Source organism: Trichosurus vulpecula, chromosome 3 (assembly GCF_011100635.1).
Source record: "Trichosurus vulpecula isolate mTriVul1 chromosome 3, mTriVul1.pri, whole genome shotgun sequence".
Lineage (NCBI taxonomy): Eukaryota > Metazoa > Chordata > Mammalia > Diprotodontia > Phalangeridae > Trichosurus > Trichosurus vulpecula.
In genome coordinates this window covers 104175875-104193250 of record NC_050575.1, presented here as the reverse complement: position 1 = coordinate 104193250, position 17376 = coordinate 104175875, and the positions used below count along the sequence as shown (strand labels likewise).

Here is a 17376-nt window from a genome sequence, read left to right as displayed (position 1 = left end):
TTTCCATTCCTCTTGCCTAGATTACACGCCCTCCTCACTTCCACCTCTCATAATCCTTAGTTTCGTTCAGTGGTCTAATCAGGTTCCACCTTTTATATGAAGCCTTCCTGATCCCTGATGCCTTCCCCAAAATATTACCTTGCATTTATTTTGTATATTTTTTGTAGACACACAGGGTATAGCTTTAAAAGCTCAAAATTGCACCAAAATTTTTGGAACACCCTGTATTTACATATTGTCTCTCCCAAAATGTGAACTCCTTGAAGGCAGGATCCATTTCATTTTGATCTACAAATCCTCAGTACCTAGTACTGTGTCTAGCACACAGAAGATGCTTAGTAAAGGTTTTTAATTAACTTACTGATTGAATGTTTTCTACAACATTTTCTCTTTCCCTTTTCTCCTGTTCTCGTCAGCAAATTAATCTATGCCTACAGCTTTAACTACCATCTTTATTGTAAATGACTCCCAAATTTCTGTCTCCAGCCTCAACTTTTCTCTTGAGTACCAGTACCATATTTCCAACTGCCTTTAGGAGAGTTCCACCTAAGTGCACTACCTGCACCTCAAAGTCAATATGTCTGAAACTGAACTCACTAGCTTTCCCCAAAAACACCCTGTTCCTTCTGCAATGGCATCTTCAGCCTTCCAGGATTCCATGTTTGATGCCTTGGTGCTGCCTCTGACTTTTCCCTGTCCTCCACCTCCTACATCTGATCACTTGTCAAGCTCTGCATATTTTATATGTGAGAAGTGTCACGATTCCATCCTCTCCCTACTTGCTACCACCCTAGTGAAGAGCCCTAATTACCATTCACTTAGAACTAATGCCCTAGCCTCCAAAATGGTCTCCCCCTTTCTTAGATCTGCCCACTCTAATCCATAAATAATCTTACTCATAAATCTTCCTTGTATATAAATCTGATTGTTACTTTCATTTAATTCAATACAATCAATGAACATTTATTAAGTGCCTAATAAGAGCAAGCCAAAGACAGACACAATCCAAATCTTAGTCTCAAGAAGCTTATGATCTCATAGGAGAAAAGGCTATATATAAGTAGAAGTAATACAAGGGAGAGTGACATATGTGCATGTGGGTGGGTAGAAAGAGAGAGAAGAGATAAAGTGCTATGAGAAATTTAGGAAAAGAGAGAATGCTTTCACCTGGGAAAAGCAGGTATCAAGGAAGTTTCATGGAGAAGGTAGAATCTAAGCTGTCTTCGTAGGAATAATGGGACTTCAACAGACAAAGACAAGAGAGGGCAGTTGCCATTCCAGGAATAGGATACAAGATGAAGTTAAAAGAAGCACAGATATGGCAGAAGGCATGATGAGGATATGTAGTCCAAATTGACTGAAAGGTGGAGAAACTGAAAGCAAATAATATGAGTTAAGCCTTGAAAAGTAGATTGGAAATAGACCATTAAAGTCTCTGAGTGGTTTATTCAGTAAGTCATGGGACAGAGAACAAGTCAGTCCACCATTTATTGAGTTTACTATGTGTCAGTCACTGTGCCCAGTGCCGGGGAGACAGAAAAACATTTTTTTAAAATTCCTGCTCTCAAGGGGCTTACATTTTAGTGCAGGAGAGAATATGTAAATAACTAGACACATACAAGATAAATACATAGCAATAAGAGCTGATCTCACAAGGAAAGAAACTACTGTCTGAAGGTACTAGGAAAGGCCTCTAGCAGAAGGTGGGATTTTAACTGATTTGAAAGAAGCAAGGGGCCTTTCTCCCAAGAAGGTGCTGGAGGAAGCCATTGTCACCCCCAAGACAGAAGTCAAGTCCATGGCCAAGAAGGTGGTGTTGAAGGGTGTCCATAGACACAGAAAGAAGAAGATCCGGACATCTCCCACCTTTCGGCCACCCAAGACACTAAGACTCCGAAGGCAGCCCAAGTACCCTTGGAAAAGTGCCCCTTGGAGAAACAAGCTTGATCGCTATGCCATCATTAAGTTCCCCTTGACCACTGAGTCTGCTGTGAAGAAGATTGAAGACAACAACACCCTAGTCTTCACCATGGACGTCAAGGCCAACAAGCATCAGAGCAAGCAGGAGGTAAAGAAGTTCTATGACATCAACATGGCCAAGGTCAATACACTGATTCACCCTGATGGAGAGAAGAAGGCCTATATCCGACTTGCTCCAGACAATGATGCTTGAGGTGTTTCCAACAAAATCGGAATCATCTAAACTGTCCAGCTATCCCACTCTACCTACAACAAAAAGTTTTCCAGTATAAAAAAAAGAAGCAGGAGAAATGAAGAGGAACAAGTGAGGTGAGAGAGCCTAAGTTCAAATCCACCCTCAGATACTTAATAATTGTGTGATCCTGGGCAAGAGACTTAACCTCTGTTTTCCTCAGTTTTCTCAAATGAAAAAAAAATGATGAGAATAAGAGGACCAGACTTCCAGGGCTGCTGAGAGAAAATCAAATGAGATAAAAGTTGTAAAAAGTGCTTAGCACAGTGCCTGGCATGTACTAGGCTCCATGTAAATGACTGTTTTCTTCCCTTCCTATGTTCTATGTTTGAGGGATTTTGTGCAAAGGCAAGCAGACGGGAGATGGCATGCTGTATTTAAGAACTGAAGTGGGCCAGTATAGTTGGGTCAGAGAGTGAGTAGAGGTGAGTAAAGTATAAGAAAACTAGGAAGATAGTAAGGGGTTATGTGGAAAGGGCTGTAGATGGAAAGCAGAGGATTTTATATTTAATCATGAAAGACAGAGGAAGCCAGTGGAGTTTAACAAACTGGGGTGGGGCACTGACATAGTCACACTTCAGCTTTAGGAAAGTCTCTTTGGCAGCTGAATGGAGGACAAACTGGGGCAGCTAGAGTCCTGAGGACGGGACAAAGTCTTCAAAGTCAAGAATTCTATTGCAAAGATGATAAACGATGTGAATGATCAAAGTTGGAGAGGTTATGGGGATATAGAGACACAATAATATTGTTAATGGAACTATTTATTACTATAACAATTTTGGAAAGCAATTTGGAATTATGCAAATAAAGTGAATAAAATATCCTTTGACCTAAATATTCTACTACTAGACATCTAGCCCAAAGAGGTCATTGATTAAAAAAAAGACTACACCAATACTAAATACAAAGTATACATATCAGAACTTTTTGTACTAGCAAAAACTGAAAAAAAAAGTAGATGTCCATCAATTAGGATGTGGTTTAAAAAACTGTGATATATTAACATAATGGAATATTAATGCACTACCAAAAATGTCAAATATGATTAATACAAAGAAGCACAGAAAGATTTACATGATCTAGAGTGAAATAAAGAAAACAATGTACACAGTGACTCTCACGCAATAAATGGAAAGAGCAACCACAATCAAATTTACAATTTGATACAAAATTATGCAGTTCAAGCACAGCCCCAAAGAAGAGAAATGAGAAGATCCTTTTTCAGAAGTGAGAGGTCCTAGGTGTAGAATGCTGCACATATTTCTAGATTTTTTTTACGTACTAGTCAATTGAGACTTTTTCTCCTACTTTTTTCTTAAAGCAAAAAATAATCATTTTGATGTGGTATGGGCTCTCTGGGAGAAGAAGGGGAAGGACAACAGGGAGAAATTCAGGTGATGTAAAGGTAAAAGACATTAACGTAAAATTGTTTAAAAAAATACCTCTGAAATAGTCTAGGTGATGCCCGTGCCTTTGATGATAATACAGCAGTTGAGAAAAGAGGAATGTTTAGGGGAAGAATAATGAGTCACATTTTAAACATGTTGAGTTTGAGATATCTACATTCAGTTACAGGTGTAGTAAACGTGATGCAGGATTTGGGAGAGACATTAAGGCTAGCAATGTATGGCTTCAAGAGCTGGACTATACAGAAAGTTGAGTGCCGCAGAATCGATGCTTTCAAATTGGTGGAGGTGAAGACTTTGGAGAATTCCTTGGACAGCAAGGAGATCAAATCAGTCAATACTTGAAGAAATTAATTCAGGTAATTCACCAGAAGGTCAGATACTGAAGCTGAAGTTTAAATACTTTGGCCACATAATGAGAAGATGGACTCAATGAAAAAGGCCCTGATGTTGGGAAAAATTGAAGGCAAAACGAAAAGGGGATGGCGGAGGAGGAGACGGATAGTGTCAAGGAAAACAACAAACATCGAGTTGGGGGAGTAGAGGCATGTATGGCTAGTGCAGGGGTGAAATTCTAAAAAAGATCTAAAGGGTTTAGAGGTCTTAATTAGAAAAATATTAGGAATCACAAGATATAGAAAAGATGAAGTGATAAATTACAATCAGATAAAGGGAATGTGTGGTTCTTGTACATGAAAGTGTAGCACTCATGAATAATGAGAACTGAGTAGATGGAAGAACTAGAAAATCAGAGTATTTGAGGGAACTTGAATATACATGTTGAAGCCCCACAGTATGAGAGCAGGAGTTGGGGTGGAAAGAAAGGCTGAGGAATGAATGAAAATGTCCTGGGTGTCAACAGAGAACAGTCACTAGGTTCTGGATTGGGGGAGAAATTTGGATAGCATTAGCCAGTTCAGATTACTGAAAAGAGGAATGATATGATCAGAGAGGTAGTTAGGAGAATTATTTGAGGATCAGTAAATGAAGGGTAGGTTGAAGAAAAGATAGAATGGAGGAAGAAAGAACAGTTAGAAAGTTACAACCATATTCTAGGTAAGAAAAAGTGAGGGCCTGCACTACAGCAGTCACACTGCAAGGGAATATATGTGATATTTACTATGATGGTTGAGACAATTGATTCAACCCGGTCTTTGGGTATGTGGGGTAAGGGAGGAATACTCCAAGATCAAAAGCCTGGGAGACTGGGAAAACAGCAATCACATCAACAGAAATAGGGAAATAAAGATGATTATACACATACATACATATAATCAGTTCTCTGACATATACATAAAATACTCTTTATATACATATACATAATACATGTATACATATGCATAATATATATACACATATATACATATACATAAAATGCTCTTTATATATGTATAAAGTGTTCACTTATAAAAATATGAGAAAGGGAGCAAAGAAAAGAGAAAGAGGGTAGGCACATTTTGGGCAAAAGATGATGGGTTCAGTTTGTAACATGTTGAGTTTAAGTTCCCCAACAGATATTCAGGTGATGCTACCCAGCAGGTAGTTGGTAATGTAGGAGTGAAGTTGTAGGGAGAGATAAAAATATAGATTAGGAGTGATTTCTGTCATAACTATTGTTCCTTGAGGTAAAGGAATGCTTCTTTTTTTGTGTTTGTAAACACAGTGCCTGGCACATAGTAGGTGCTTAACAAATACTGGTACCAATCAATCTAGCTGACTGATTTATTAATTGAGATCCCTTGGGAAAGAGTATAGAAAAGATGATCAAGGATAGAACATTGGAGACACATTTTAGAAGTGAGAGGAGGATAACAAGCCAGTGAGAGAGAAAAAATAAAAAGCCAGAATTTGTAAATGGTTTCTCATTGCTCAGAGTATAAAGTCCAGGTTCCTCAGTATATAGCACTCAAGACTATGATCTGGCTCCAGCTTTATCTCAGATTACTACCTGTCACGTACACTGTTCCACCCAGTTTAGAATATTTGCCTTTCTTTTTACATCTCCCTGATGCCTTATTCTATCCCTATGTCTGGAATGTCCTCTCTACTACTCACGTGTACCTGCTGAACTCTTACCCATACTTCAAATACCACTTCTTCCATAAGGCCTCCTCTGATTTCCTCCAGTAAGAAATGGTTTTTTCCTTCCAAGACTTCAGACAACACTTTCTTTATATTTCTCTTACGCGACCCATTTTTTATTTTAGTCATTGGTAAATGGGCTCTATCCCTCTCTTAGCCTGCCTATAAGCTCAATGAAGGCAGAGGTCTTTTCTATCGTCACATCTGTCAGTGCCTAGAACAGTGATTTGATTAATAACAAAAGGCAGTCGAATTGGATACATTTAAATGCACACCCATGACAAATAGTCATCCAGCCTCTATTTGGATTCAAGTGAAAAATAATTTATTACACACAAGAAAATCATTGCATTGTTGGACAGCTCCCCTCCATTGGTAATGAACTAAAACTTCTTCCCCTGGTTCTAGCTTTATCCTCTGCCAACTATGCAGAATGCTTGTCGTGTTTTCCATGGCACAACCCTTAAGATATCTAGTTACTTTGATTATACACACACACACACAGCCATATATATATATATATGTATATGTATATATATATATACACACACACACACATTATATACATGCACATATGTATGTGTATGTATTTTGTTGTTCAGTCTTCAATCATGTCTGACTCTTTGTGACCCCTTTTGGGGTTTTCTTGGCAAAGATACTGGAATGGTTTGTCATTTCCTTCTCCAGCTCATTTTACAGATGAGGAAACTGAGGCAAACAGGGCTAAGAGATATGACCAAGGTCACACAGCTACTAAATGTATGAAGTCTGATTTGAACTTGCAAAGATGAGTCTTCCTAATTCCAAGCCCGGTGCTCTATCCACTGTGCCATCTAGCTTCTACATGTGTGTGTGTAGATATATATACATATACATATGTGCATGTGTCTATGCATAAAATATATATATATGTATAAAATTATTGATGTCTTTTGTTTTTACATAAACTTTATTTCTGAATACAGTCCTTCCTCCTCCCCAACTGGCAATCCATCCTTGACAACAAAGAATGAAGGAGCAGAGAGGGGGGAAAAAATCAGTTCAACCAAACTTACCAACACATTAATTAAGTCTGACAGTGTGTATAATGTTCCTATGCATGATGCTGCCCCTCTGCAGGGAAGGGAGGGAGCTCCATTTCCTCATCTCTTATTTAAGTATATAGAACACTGTTTTGTCTACTCCACATTCTGGTCACACTTGAATGTTAGAGTGTTACATGGAGTAATAAAAAGAACATTGTCCTTAGAACCACAAGACCTGGGTTTGAGTCCCAATGTTCACAATGAACCGCAGCTTTGGATGTTACAGCGCAAGCCTCAGTTTCTTCATCTGTAAAATGAGAAAGAGTACTTCTAACTTCAGAGAACTGCTGTGAGGAAAATATTTTGTAAAACTGTGTGTGTGTGATGATTAGTAATAGAATTTGGTACCTAGGATCAAGGCAAAGTACTACAGAAACGGCAGGACAAAAAGTCAAAGGGGATTCTTACCTCTGGTAATATGGTCTGGAAGCTACTCTTGCACAAATGCAGTCTAAGATCACTAGCTTTTTTTGGCTACCATTTACAGTTGATTCCCGTTGAGCTTCTGGTTAGGAACAATCCTTTATATTTCTCTCACCCCCTCAAAAAAAAATTAATTGCAATCTAATCATGCTTCTGCAACCCTGAACTTCTGATTCTTACCTCCTACCACCCCTAATCCTCTTTCCCATCCTATGACGCATTCTAAGAATAATCATGGCCCCTTTTTAAACAGCATTGCCATATGCTCAGGCAACTTTAATGGCCAAAGAGACGAACTTCTATCATTAGCTTAGCTTCTGCCCAGTCCAGCAGAAGTAAAAGATAAGCCAATCTACTGGGTATTCAGCAGCTAATAGGAAATATATCTTTCTGTCCCCATCTGTGTATAAGAAAAGGTCATATAGACCCAGTTAAATTCCACTCCCCCCTCCTCTCTCCCCCAGTGCCAGGCTGGGAAGGATTACTAAAGAATCAATTGGTAATTCTTGTCTGTGATACCTGTAAAGAAATGAAGAAATTCAAGAGTTCAGCCTCTAGCCTTCGTAACAGTCATTTTGCAACCACTGGAGTTATTTAAAAATTCATAATTCAATAATGACTTAGCACCAGACAAATTTTTATGCTCTACAGTACTGTCTTCCCCCCTCGGCTTCTCTGGCCCCCCGATGTCTCATCATTTCCAAGATTTTACTGTGCTGGGCCACTTCCCAAAGCTGAGGGTTTGCTAATAATTCTCCCTTAGATTCCCTTTCTCTCCTTCCTGATTCTGAGCCCTCAAATAGCATGAATCAAAGCTCCCTCAGGACTGGGGCCAGGAACAGGCAGAATCTTTCTGTAAGTCTTTAAGAGTCAGTGACTCTTCCACTGCAGCCTGGCTGCCTGCCATCCATCCCCTGGCATAGAGAAGGGATCTCTTCAGGAAGTATGTTTTTGATACCATGGAATCCTGCCAGAGACAGCGGAGGAGAAATGAAGACTGGCTTTTGTCAAGATACACCTGGTTCTGAGGGCTCTAACTTCAGATTTTACGGCTAAGCCAGACTTCGGAAACATAGGTCTGGAGGGATCCCATGGGCTAGTCCAATCCATACCTTGACAACAATTTTCTCCACTACATATATAATAAATATGTACATAAAGTAATCAAAAGTTCATGGGATCAGAGATAGAGAGTTTATATGGATCTTGGGGGCCATCTTGTCCAGCTCCTTCATTTCTATAAAATGAGGAAGGAAAAATAAAAAAAAAGGTAAACTGAGACCCAGGGAGATTTAGAAACTTGCCCAAGGTCAAGCAGGTGGTACAAGAGATACAGACATAGACCCTAAACTTTTCAATCCAGAGGCAGTGTTCTTTCTAATGTTTTCAAACTCAGAGCTTCAATAAGGAAGAACCCATCACCTCATGAGATAAAACCATTCCAGCTGGAGATTTCTAATTGTCAGGATGCTTTTTCTGTTTTTGTTTCAAGCCTAAATTTTCCTCTTTGCAGCTTCCACTCACTGTTTCTAGTTCTTTACTAGAAGAAATGATTCCCTTTTACAAGTGACAGCTCTCCAAACACTTGGACACAGTGGCTTCCCTAAATGTTTGTTTCTCCAACTCTTTCAACCAACCATTTAATGCCATGATCTTCGAGTTCTTTACCATCTGGGTCATCTTCCACTGGACATTTTTTTAGCTTATCAATTTATTCCATAAAATATGACACTCAGAAGTGAACAGAATACTCCCTGTGAGGTCTGACAAAGTATAGTATAGAGAGACTGTCACTTCCTTATTCTTAGGAGTTATTCCTTTCTTAATGCAGCTTAAGATCTTATTAAATTTCTTGGCTGCTATTTCACAGTGTGGATTCATAGTAAGCTTGCAATCCACTAAATCTCCTAGATCTCTTTTTAGACAAACTGCCCACAAGTCATTATTTCCTAATACCATACTTGTGGAGTCAATTCTTGAGCCCAAGTAAGACTTTACATTTATCTTTATTGTTATTTTATTTGCAGTGCAATGTTCATAAGATCATGGATTGAGTACATTGGAAAGCACAGAGCCCAACACTTTCATGTTTTATAGATGAGGAAACTTTCACTGAGAGCAGTTAAATCATGTACTTAGGCTCAGATAGCTGGTACGTGTTTGAGGCAGTATTTGAACTCAGTATTTGAACTCAGTCAGTCTTCCTGACTCCAAGTCTAGCATTCTATGCACTGTGCCACCTAGCTATTCCAGGTGGTCAGAATCATTTTGAATTCCAGTTTACTCATCCCTCTAGGCTTTGTGTCATCTGAACATTTGATAAACATGAAATATATGGTCTTATCTAACTCAATGACAAAAATATAGAACCGTTCAAGACCAAGGGCACATTTCTATATCTTCACTGGAAAAAGCCTTCCAAGTTGACATCAAACTATTAATGCCTGGCCATCCAAATAGTGCCAGATCCCTCTAATCATATTATTGTCTTGCCCACAACTCTCCATATAGTTTTAAAATTTTGTTTTTATTTTTCATTTCCAAATTATCTCCCGCTTCTCACCCCTCCCCCACCCACTAAGAAGGCAAGAAATGATACTCCTCATACATATGAAGTCACACAAAACATTTCTATATTAGCCCTGCCCCCTCCCAAAAAGCAAAGAAAATAAAGAGAAAAAAAAATGCTTTAATCTGAACTCTGAGTTCATCAGTTCTCTATTTGGAGGCAGATAGCATTTCTTATTATGAGTTCTTTGGAATTAAGGTGGATCATTGTACTAATCAGAATTACTGTCTTTCATAACTGATTATTTTTATAATATTGCTGTTACTGTGTACATTGTTCTCCTGGTCCTGCTCACTTCACTTTGTATCAATTTATTCAAGTCTTTCCAGGTTTTTTTCTGAAGCCATCCCCTTCCTAACTTCTTACAGAACAATAATATTCCATGATATTCATAAACTACAACTTGCTCAGCCATTCCCCAATTAAAGGGTATTCCCTAAGTTTCCAATTCTCTGCCACCATAAGAAAAGCTGCTATAAATATCATTGTACATATGGGCCCTTTTCCTTTTTCTTTCATCTTTTCAGGATACAGACCTAGATGCAGTATTTTGAGGTCAAAGGATATGCAAAGTTTTATAGCCCTTTGCCTATAGTTCCAACTTATTCTCCAGAATGACTGGACTAGTTCACAGTGCCACCAATAGTGCATTAGGGTAGCTATTTTTCACCATCCTCTCCAGCATGTCATTTTCCTTTTTATCATATGCAATCTGATTGGTATAATGCAGTATTTCAGAGTTTTTGTTTAATTTGCACTTCTCTAATTATTAGTGATTTTGAGTATTTTTTCATATGACTATTGATAGCTTTGATTTCTTCCTCGAAAAACTGCCTGTTTAAATCCTTTGACCATTTATCAATTGGGTAATGACTCATATTTTTATAAATTTGGTTCAGTTCCCTATATATTTGAAAAATGAGATTTAAATCAAATAAATCTGCTTTTTATTCTAATTTTAGGTGCATTGGTTTTGTGTAAAAACTTTTTAATTGTTATGTCATCAAAATTATCTCTTTTACCTCCTGTGAACCTCTCTCTCATTTGGTCAGAAACTCTTTCCACATCCATAGATCAGAAGAGTAAATTTTCATTATTCCCTAATTTGCTTATTATATCATCCTTTATGTTAAACCATGTACCCATTTTGAACTCATCTTGATATATGGTGTGAGATGTTGGTCTACACCTAGTTGCTCCCTAGACTGCTTTCCAGTTTTCCCAGTGGTTTTTGTCAAACAGTAAATTCTTGCCCTAATAGCTAGGATCTTTGGGTTTATCAAATGCTGGGTTAATGTGTTCATTTGCTTCTGTATATTATATACCTAATCTATTTCATTGATCAACCATGGTGTTTCTTATCCAGTACCAAACTTTCAATCATTACCACTCTGTAGCATAGCTTGAGATCTAGTTGTCCGCGGCCACCTTTCTTCACAGCTTTTAAATTGCAATATTCTTGAACTTTTTTCCTACAGATGAATTTTGTTATTTTTTTCTAGCTCTAGAAAGCAATTCTTTGATAGTTTGATTAGTATGGCACTGAAAAAGTAAATCAATTTAGACAGTATTGTCATTTGTATTATATTGCTAGTCCTACACATGAGCAATGAATATTTCTCCAATTATTTAAATATTTATTATATTAATTTAATCTTTATTTGTGTAAAAAGTGTTTTATGAAAGTATTCATATAGTCCCTGTATGGGTCTTGGCAGGTAGATTCCCAAGTATTTTATACTATCTGCAATTATTTTAAATGGAATTTCTCTATCTCTTCCTGCGGGGTTTTGTTGGTAATATATAGAAATGCTGATGATTTTTGTGGATTTATTTTATATTCTGTAACTTTGCTAAAGTTGTTAATTATTTTAACTAGTTTTTAGCTGATTCTAATCCCTTTTTACACATACACGCATGTCTATGAAACATGTATTTGTGAGTGTGTATACATAATATATAGATATGTATATATACACAGAAACACGCTATATGTGTGTGTATGTCACAACAAAATTGTTGCCATAACAAAGAAATGGAAACAAAATAGGTGTCTATTGATCAAGAAAAGGCAAGGCAAATTATAGCATACAAATGGAACTGAATTTTTAAAATTACTCTGTCACAAGGAATTATAGAGATGAAGAATCCAGAGAAAATTGGGAATAAGTGATACAAAGTGAGATGAGCAGAACCAGGAAAGCAATATCTACAACAACTATAACAATATAAAAGGAAAGGATAAGAAAATGAAAGTGAAAGAGGTTTAACTATAAAGACCAAGCATGTGGCCTCAGTGAAGAGATGAGGAAAAATCTTCTCTTCATTACAACAATGGGGGACTACGAGGATGAAATATTCTACATTTGTCAGACATAACTGCTATGGTTCTTGCTTTTTGTTCTAGGGGGACAGCTTTTTCTTTCTCTTTTTTAAATCTTTGTTAAAATGACCTCATGATGATCTGAGCATGGCCAGAATCATTCCATAGGTAAAGAAACTGGTAAAGAGCTAAAAATTATTAGCTGTAAGTCCTACACTTCTAGAGTCAAAGAATGCTTAAGTCAGAGAAGATCTTAGAGAACTCTCGTCTGGCTCCTCCATTTTACATATGGGGAAACTAAGACCCAAAGAGGGAAATGGTTTGTCTGAGGTCACACTGCAAATCAGTGTCGGAGTCGGGGCTAAGATCATAGAATGTAAAATGTGGAAGGGACCTGAGAGAAAGCTCACTTAGTCCAACCTGTTCATTTTGTAAACGATGAAAATGAGGCTCAGAGAGGCTGACAGACTTGCCCAGGGTCACCTGGGAAATTACCAGCAGGGTCAGGACAAGGAGTCAGATTTCCCCTGCTCCTAGTCCAATGTACTTTCCAGTATACTATGTTTTCCAGCATCCAATGACAAGAATCCTGATTCTAAGTACACAGAATTATAATTAAAATGAAAGATAAAAAACAATAATGAAGACAAATGGCCTTTGAAATAGCCTCTGAACATTAACATTTGCCCAAGGAAAGCTTCAGAACCGTCATCACAAGAACCCGCGTTTAACCAGGAGACAGCTAGGTACAATGGACAGAGCGCTGGGCCTGGAGTCAGGGAGATGAGTTCAAATCCAACCTCAGAAATTCACTAGCTGTGTGACCAGCCATTTAATCTCTCCCCACCTCAGTTTCCTGCCTACAGAATAATGATAGCACTTACCTCCCAGGATTGTTGTGAGGATCAAAATGAGAGAGTCTTAACAGGTTTAGCACATTGCCGGGAACACAGTAGGCACTTAATAAATGCTTATTCCCTCCCTACTCCTCATCCTTCTATCACCTTTTTAGTCCCAAAGCCATTGCGTCGAGATAATCTCCTATGACTGGCAATAACTTTATGAGGTGAACAGGAAAGGGACCATCAGGCCCATTGTACAGTGGATCAAATCCAAACACAGAACTATTAAACAACATTCTATCACAGCTAGTAAATGCTTGTCTGGGGTCTAGAACCCAGGACACCTGACGCCTGGTCCACTGTGGGGCCTTAAGGAAAAAGTCATATGGAGACAGGAAACTTCAGTTTGTACCCCAGCTCTCATAATTACATGACCCTGGTAATGTCACCTTGTTTCTCTGTGTCTTAATGATTTCAGCAATAAAATGGGAAAATAATATTTGTACCTAACTACCTTAGAGTTGGTGTCAAGAAAATATTTTGTCAGCCACAACTATGGAAATATGAACTATTAGGATCCTCTCTTTTCCTGTCTCCAATCTCAACCCCTTCATCTCATTATCTTACTATCTTAATTATGCCCCTCTCTAGCATCTTCAACATCTTTCTCCCTTTTGTTTTCAAACATCACAGGGCCTCCCCATAATTTAAAAGCCCTACTTCACACTCCTGCCCCTCAAGCTACCATCCTATTTCTCTTCCTTTCTCTACCAAGTGGCCTATACTTGCTTCTTCCATGCCAATACCAGCCCATCGATGCCTTGGTCTCCTGAAACCTGATTTGTCTTCACCAGTGTACTTAAACTTTAGTCTTGGAGGTCACAAGTGACCTGCCGGTTAATCAATAATCCAATGGTCTTTCCTCCTAATCAATGAGATCAAATGAGAAAATTCTGTATAATGCACAGTGCCTGGCACGTAGGAGGCACTTGATAAAGACAGGCTCCCTCCCTCCTCCACCTTCATTAGCCTTGAACTCTGTGGTTGCTAATTATCCCCTTTTTAATATTCTCTCTTCCCTTAACCTCTGTGACACCATCTTAGTTCTTTTCCTTCCTCTCCAAAGGTTTCTTCTCTTTCCCTTTGCTGCTGCATCTTCTGCCTCAATTCAATGTGATTCGATATTTCTAAGTGCCTAGCATGCATGACCCCCTGTGTGCCAGCCAGCACTGCCTAAGAAACAGTTCTTAGACTTTTATTTTTTGCCTAACGATGATTTCATCCGCTTTAATCTTTACCTTCATCATTATCTTTAGGCAAACGACTCACAAACCATATCTATGATTCAACCTTTCCCTTACGGTCTAGTCCTATATACTAATAATCTGTTGTTCCTTTCTTCTTCAACATCCCATGAGCCTCTCAACTCATCTAAAATTAAGCTTAGCATTTTTTTTCTCCCCCATCCCCAATGTACTAGACTGCAGGATATCTCTATCAGTGGCATCACCCTTCTCCCCCTTACCCAGGCCCAAAACCTAGATTTACAGCTGGAAGGGACCTTAAGTCATTAAGTCTATCCCCCAACCCCCAGGCCCCTACACGCACATTTTACAGATACAGAAAATGAGGCTAAAAGAGTTTAAACGACTTGCTCAATGTCACACGCCTCATGTAAGAGATGGTATATGAAGTCAAGTCTTTCTGACTCCAAAGCCTAGTACTCTATACACCACACTGCCTCAGTCATCTCTGACTCTTCTCCCTCCCTCATTACCCCTATCCACAAAATCCTCTAAATCCTCCCCCCTTAAATATCTCTTTAATCTTCCTTTTCCTTTTACATTCCCATCAACCCACTTTTAACTGACTTCCCTGTCTGCAGGCTTGCCTCCCCCAATATATCCTAGACACATAGCCAAATTCACCTTCTTAATACTTAGCTCAGATCTTGCCATTTCCCTGCTAACAGATCATCTGTGGTTCCCAGTTGCCTGAAAGATAAAGTGCAACTGTCTTATTTTTAACAATGCTCTCCAACATGAATCAAATCCAATCCAGATGTTAAATACCTATAATGAGGAAAGGCATCAGGCAAGGCACTAGGGATGCAAAAACAAAAATAAAATAATCCCTGCCTTCAAGGAGCTTAACTGCTACTAACTCTTCCCAAACCACCAGACTGCCTTACCCCATTGCCTCTAAAACCTACCTTAGTTGACAATGTCTTTGTATTTTTATTCCTTTTGACCCCTCATGGAAAGTCCTCCATTAGGCTTGTCCAAATCTGATCCATCCCTTAAAGCCCAGCATGAGTTTTCACTTCTTCCAAGAACCCCTCCATAAAGCTCCAGTCTCTGGTGACCCCCTCCTTCCTCTTGACTCTCATAGCCACCACAATTCATTTGACACATCACATAAGGCCTTGGGTTGTTAGTAATCTTTCCCAGGTGTTATAATGTTGTTTTCCTAGCTAGAGCCTAAGCTGTTTCAAGGCAGGGGATCTAATTTATACATTACTCATATAACAACAAATAAGGCAGGCATCAGTAGAAAGAATACTGGTTTTCCCTACTTATCTCAGCTTCTGGCATTCATACTTCAGTGAAACCCTAGTATCATCTCAGCCTAGCTTTCAGTTTATATTTGTTTCCCTACAATTTCAATGCTATCCCTTTACCCTCAGATGAAGACTATCTTACCCTGATCATTGGCACGTAGACCCCACCCACAGGATGGCTGGCTGGCTAGACAGGTGGAAGGATAAATGGGAGAAGGGAAGCAGGAGCTCGTGTGGTCTTCTGTTTCGTTACACTCTTGGACTCTTTGTCTTTTAAATGTTCTAGTATGAATTCCCCCAGACCTTCAGGGGATGCATTCATTCTTTAATAAAGTAGAAGATAACGATGGATTGGCACAATTGTATCTCATTTTCCAGTGTAAATGAAATGGAAGTCACTTGGCCCTAATTGTGAAGCTTATTACAGGAACAGAATATATTGTTGGATGTCACGCAGAACTGTTTTACAATGAAGAAAACAGGGACCCTTGATTTTGGAGAAATCCTATTTCAAAGTGACCCCCATCTGCTGGAGGCTAAAGGCAGCCATGAAGAGATTCTGGTGGAATTGAAGAAGTGAAGGGACCAAGCATTTATTACGTATCTGCTATGTGCCAGGCACCCAGTCAAGCACTATGCAAATATAATCTCACTTGATCCTCACGGCAACCTGGAAAGTAGATGGCTATTATTTTGCCCTCATTTTGCAGTTGAGGAAAATGAGTCAGACAGAAGTTAAGTGACTTGCCCAAGGTCACACAGCTAAGGAAGTATCTGAAGCTAGATTTGAACTCAGATCTTCCTGACCACAATCCCATCCCTCTATCCACTGCCCCAAAGCAAAGGCACTGAGAACCTGGAGGTACCCCCAAGCTAAAGGAATCTGGTAAGAGAAATAAGCTATAGATATAATTCTGAAACTGTGGAAGCCTTCATGCAGAGCATTTGAGCCCCTGGCCTTGGTCCTCTGATTCTACTCAGTTCTTAGTCTTTGGCCAGCATTTCTGTCCTGGTATCTCCTAAATTTTTGGGTCCTGGTCCCCCTGATACTTTCTTGGATTGACTATCCTTCTGGTGTATTTCTTTGTGAATCACCTAGATCTACAGAACCATAAGCAGGAACTCCAGCCCTTGGAGAAATTCAGATAAGGAAGGAGACTTAACCCCATAGCTGTTGGGTGGTGGGAGTGATGAGACAGATGGGGGCTGTCTTACCATAGGTACATTTTGGAGGGAAAAGAGGTAACCTAGCCTAATCCCTTTCTTCCCTGATCTCTGCTACCTTCAACCATGCTCCTTTGATATCTTCTAAGTCCCATCCTTTCCCCTTAACCACTTTTGACATTTAGGCTACTGTGGTCACATTAGGAGAAGAAATAACCTTTTCCCTCACTTTCTTTTGTCGAATTCTACCACCACTGACCTTGCTCCCTTGCCTCCTCCAGGGACCACATTCCTCATGTCTCCAATCCATATGATGGTTGAGGGGTGTGGAGATGGAGAGTCAACAGAGGACAAAGAGCCATGGGGACAGGGGACTCCAAAATGTAGCAGACTGGGGTGGAATAAGGCCTTCTTAGATACTGGACCCTGAGTTAGACCTCCAGACATCCTGATCCAGTTAAGATGCTACCGAATCACCACTCTGCCTGTATCACCATACCTATGGCTGATGCTGTTACAAAACCGCAAAATCCCAAATCTGGTAGGCACCATCAAAATTATCTAGCCCAACCTCCTCATTTTATAAAGGATACTACTAAAGCCTGGAGAATGGAATATGGATGGCAGTGACTTGTCCAATGTCACTGATAGTTAAGTGGTAGGTCTGAACTTGATCTCTTGGTAGAGAGTTCTTTCCACCACATTACACT

The 17376-nt window shown here is 39.2% G+C and overlaps 1 protein-coding gene across 1 annotated transcript; it reads left to right on the top strand.

The window, feature by feature from the left end:
• The first annotated feature begins 1798 nt into the window (after positions 1-1798).
• LOC118842151 (60S ribosomal protein L23a-like) lies at positions 1799-2173 on the top strand. Its single transcript, XM_036749774.1, has one exon. It carries the CDS (start codon positions 1799-1801, stop codon positions 2171-2173), a length of 375 nt encoding a protein of 124 aa, XP_036605669.1.
• The last annotated feature ends 15203 nt before the right edge of the window (positions 2174-17376 follow it).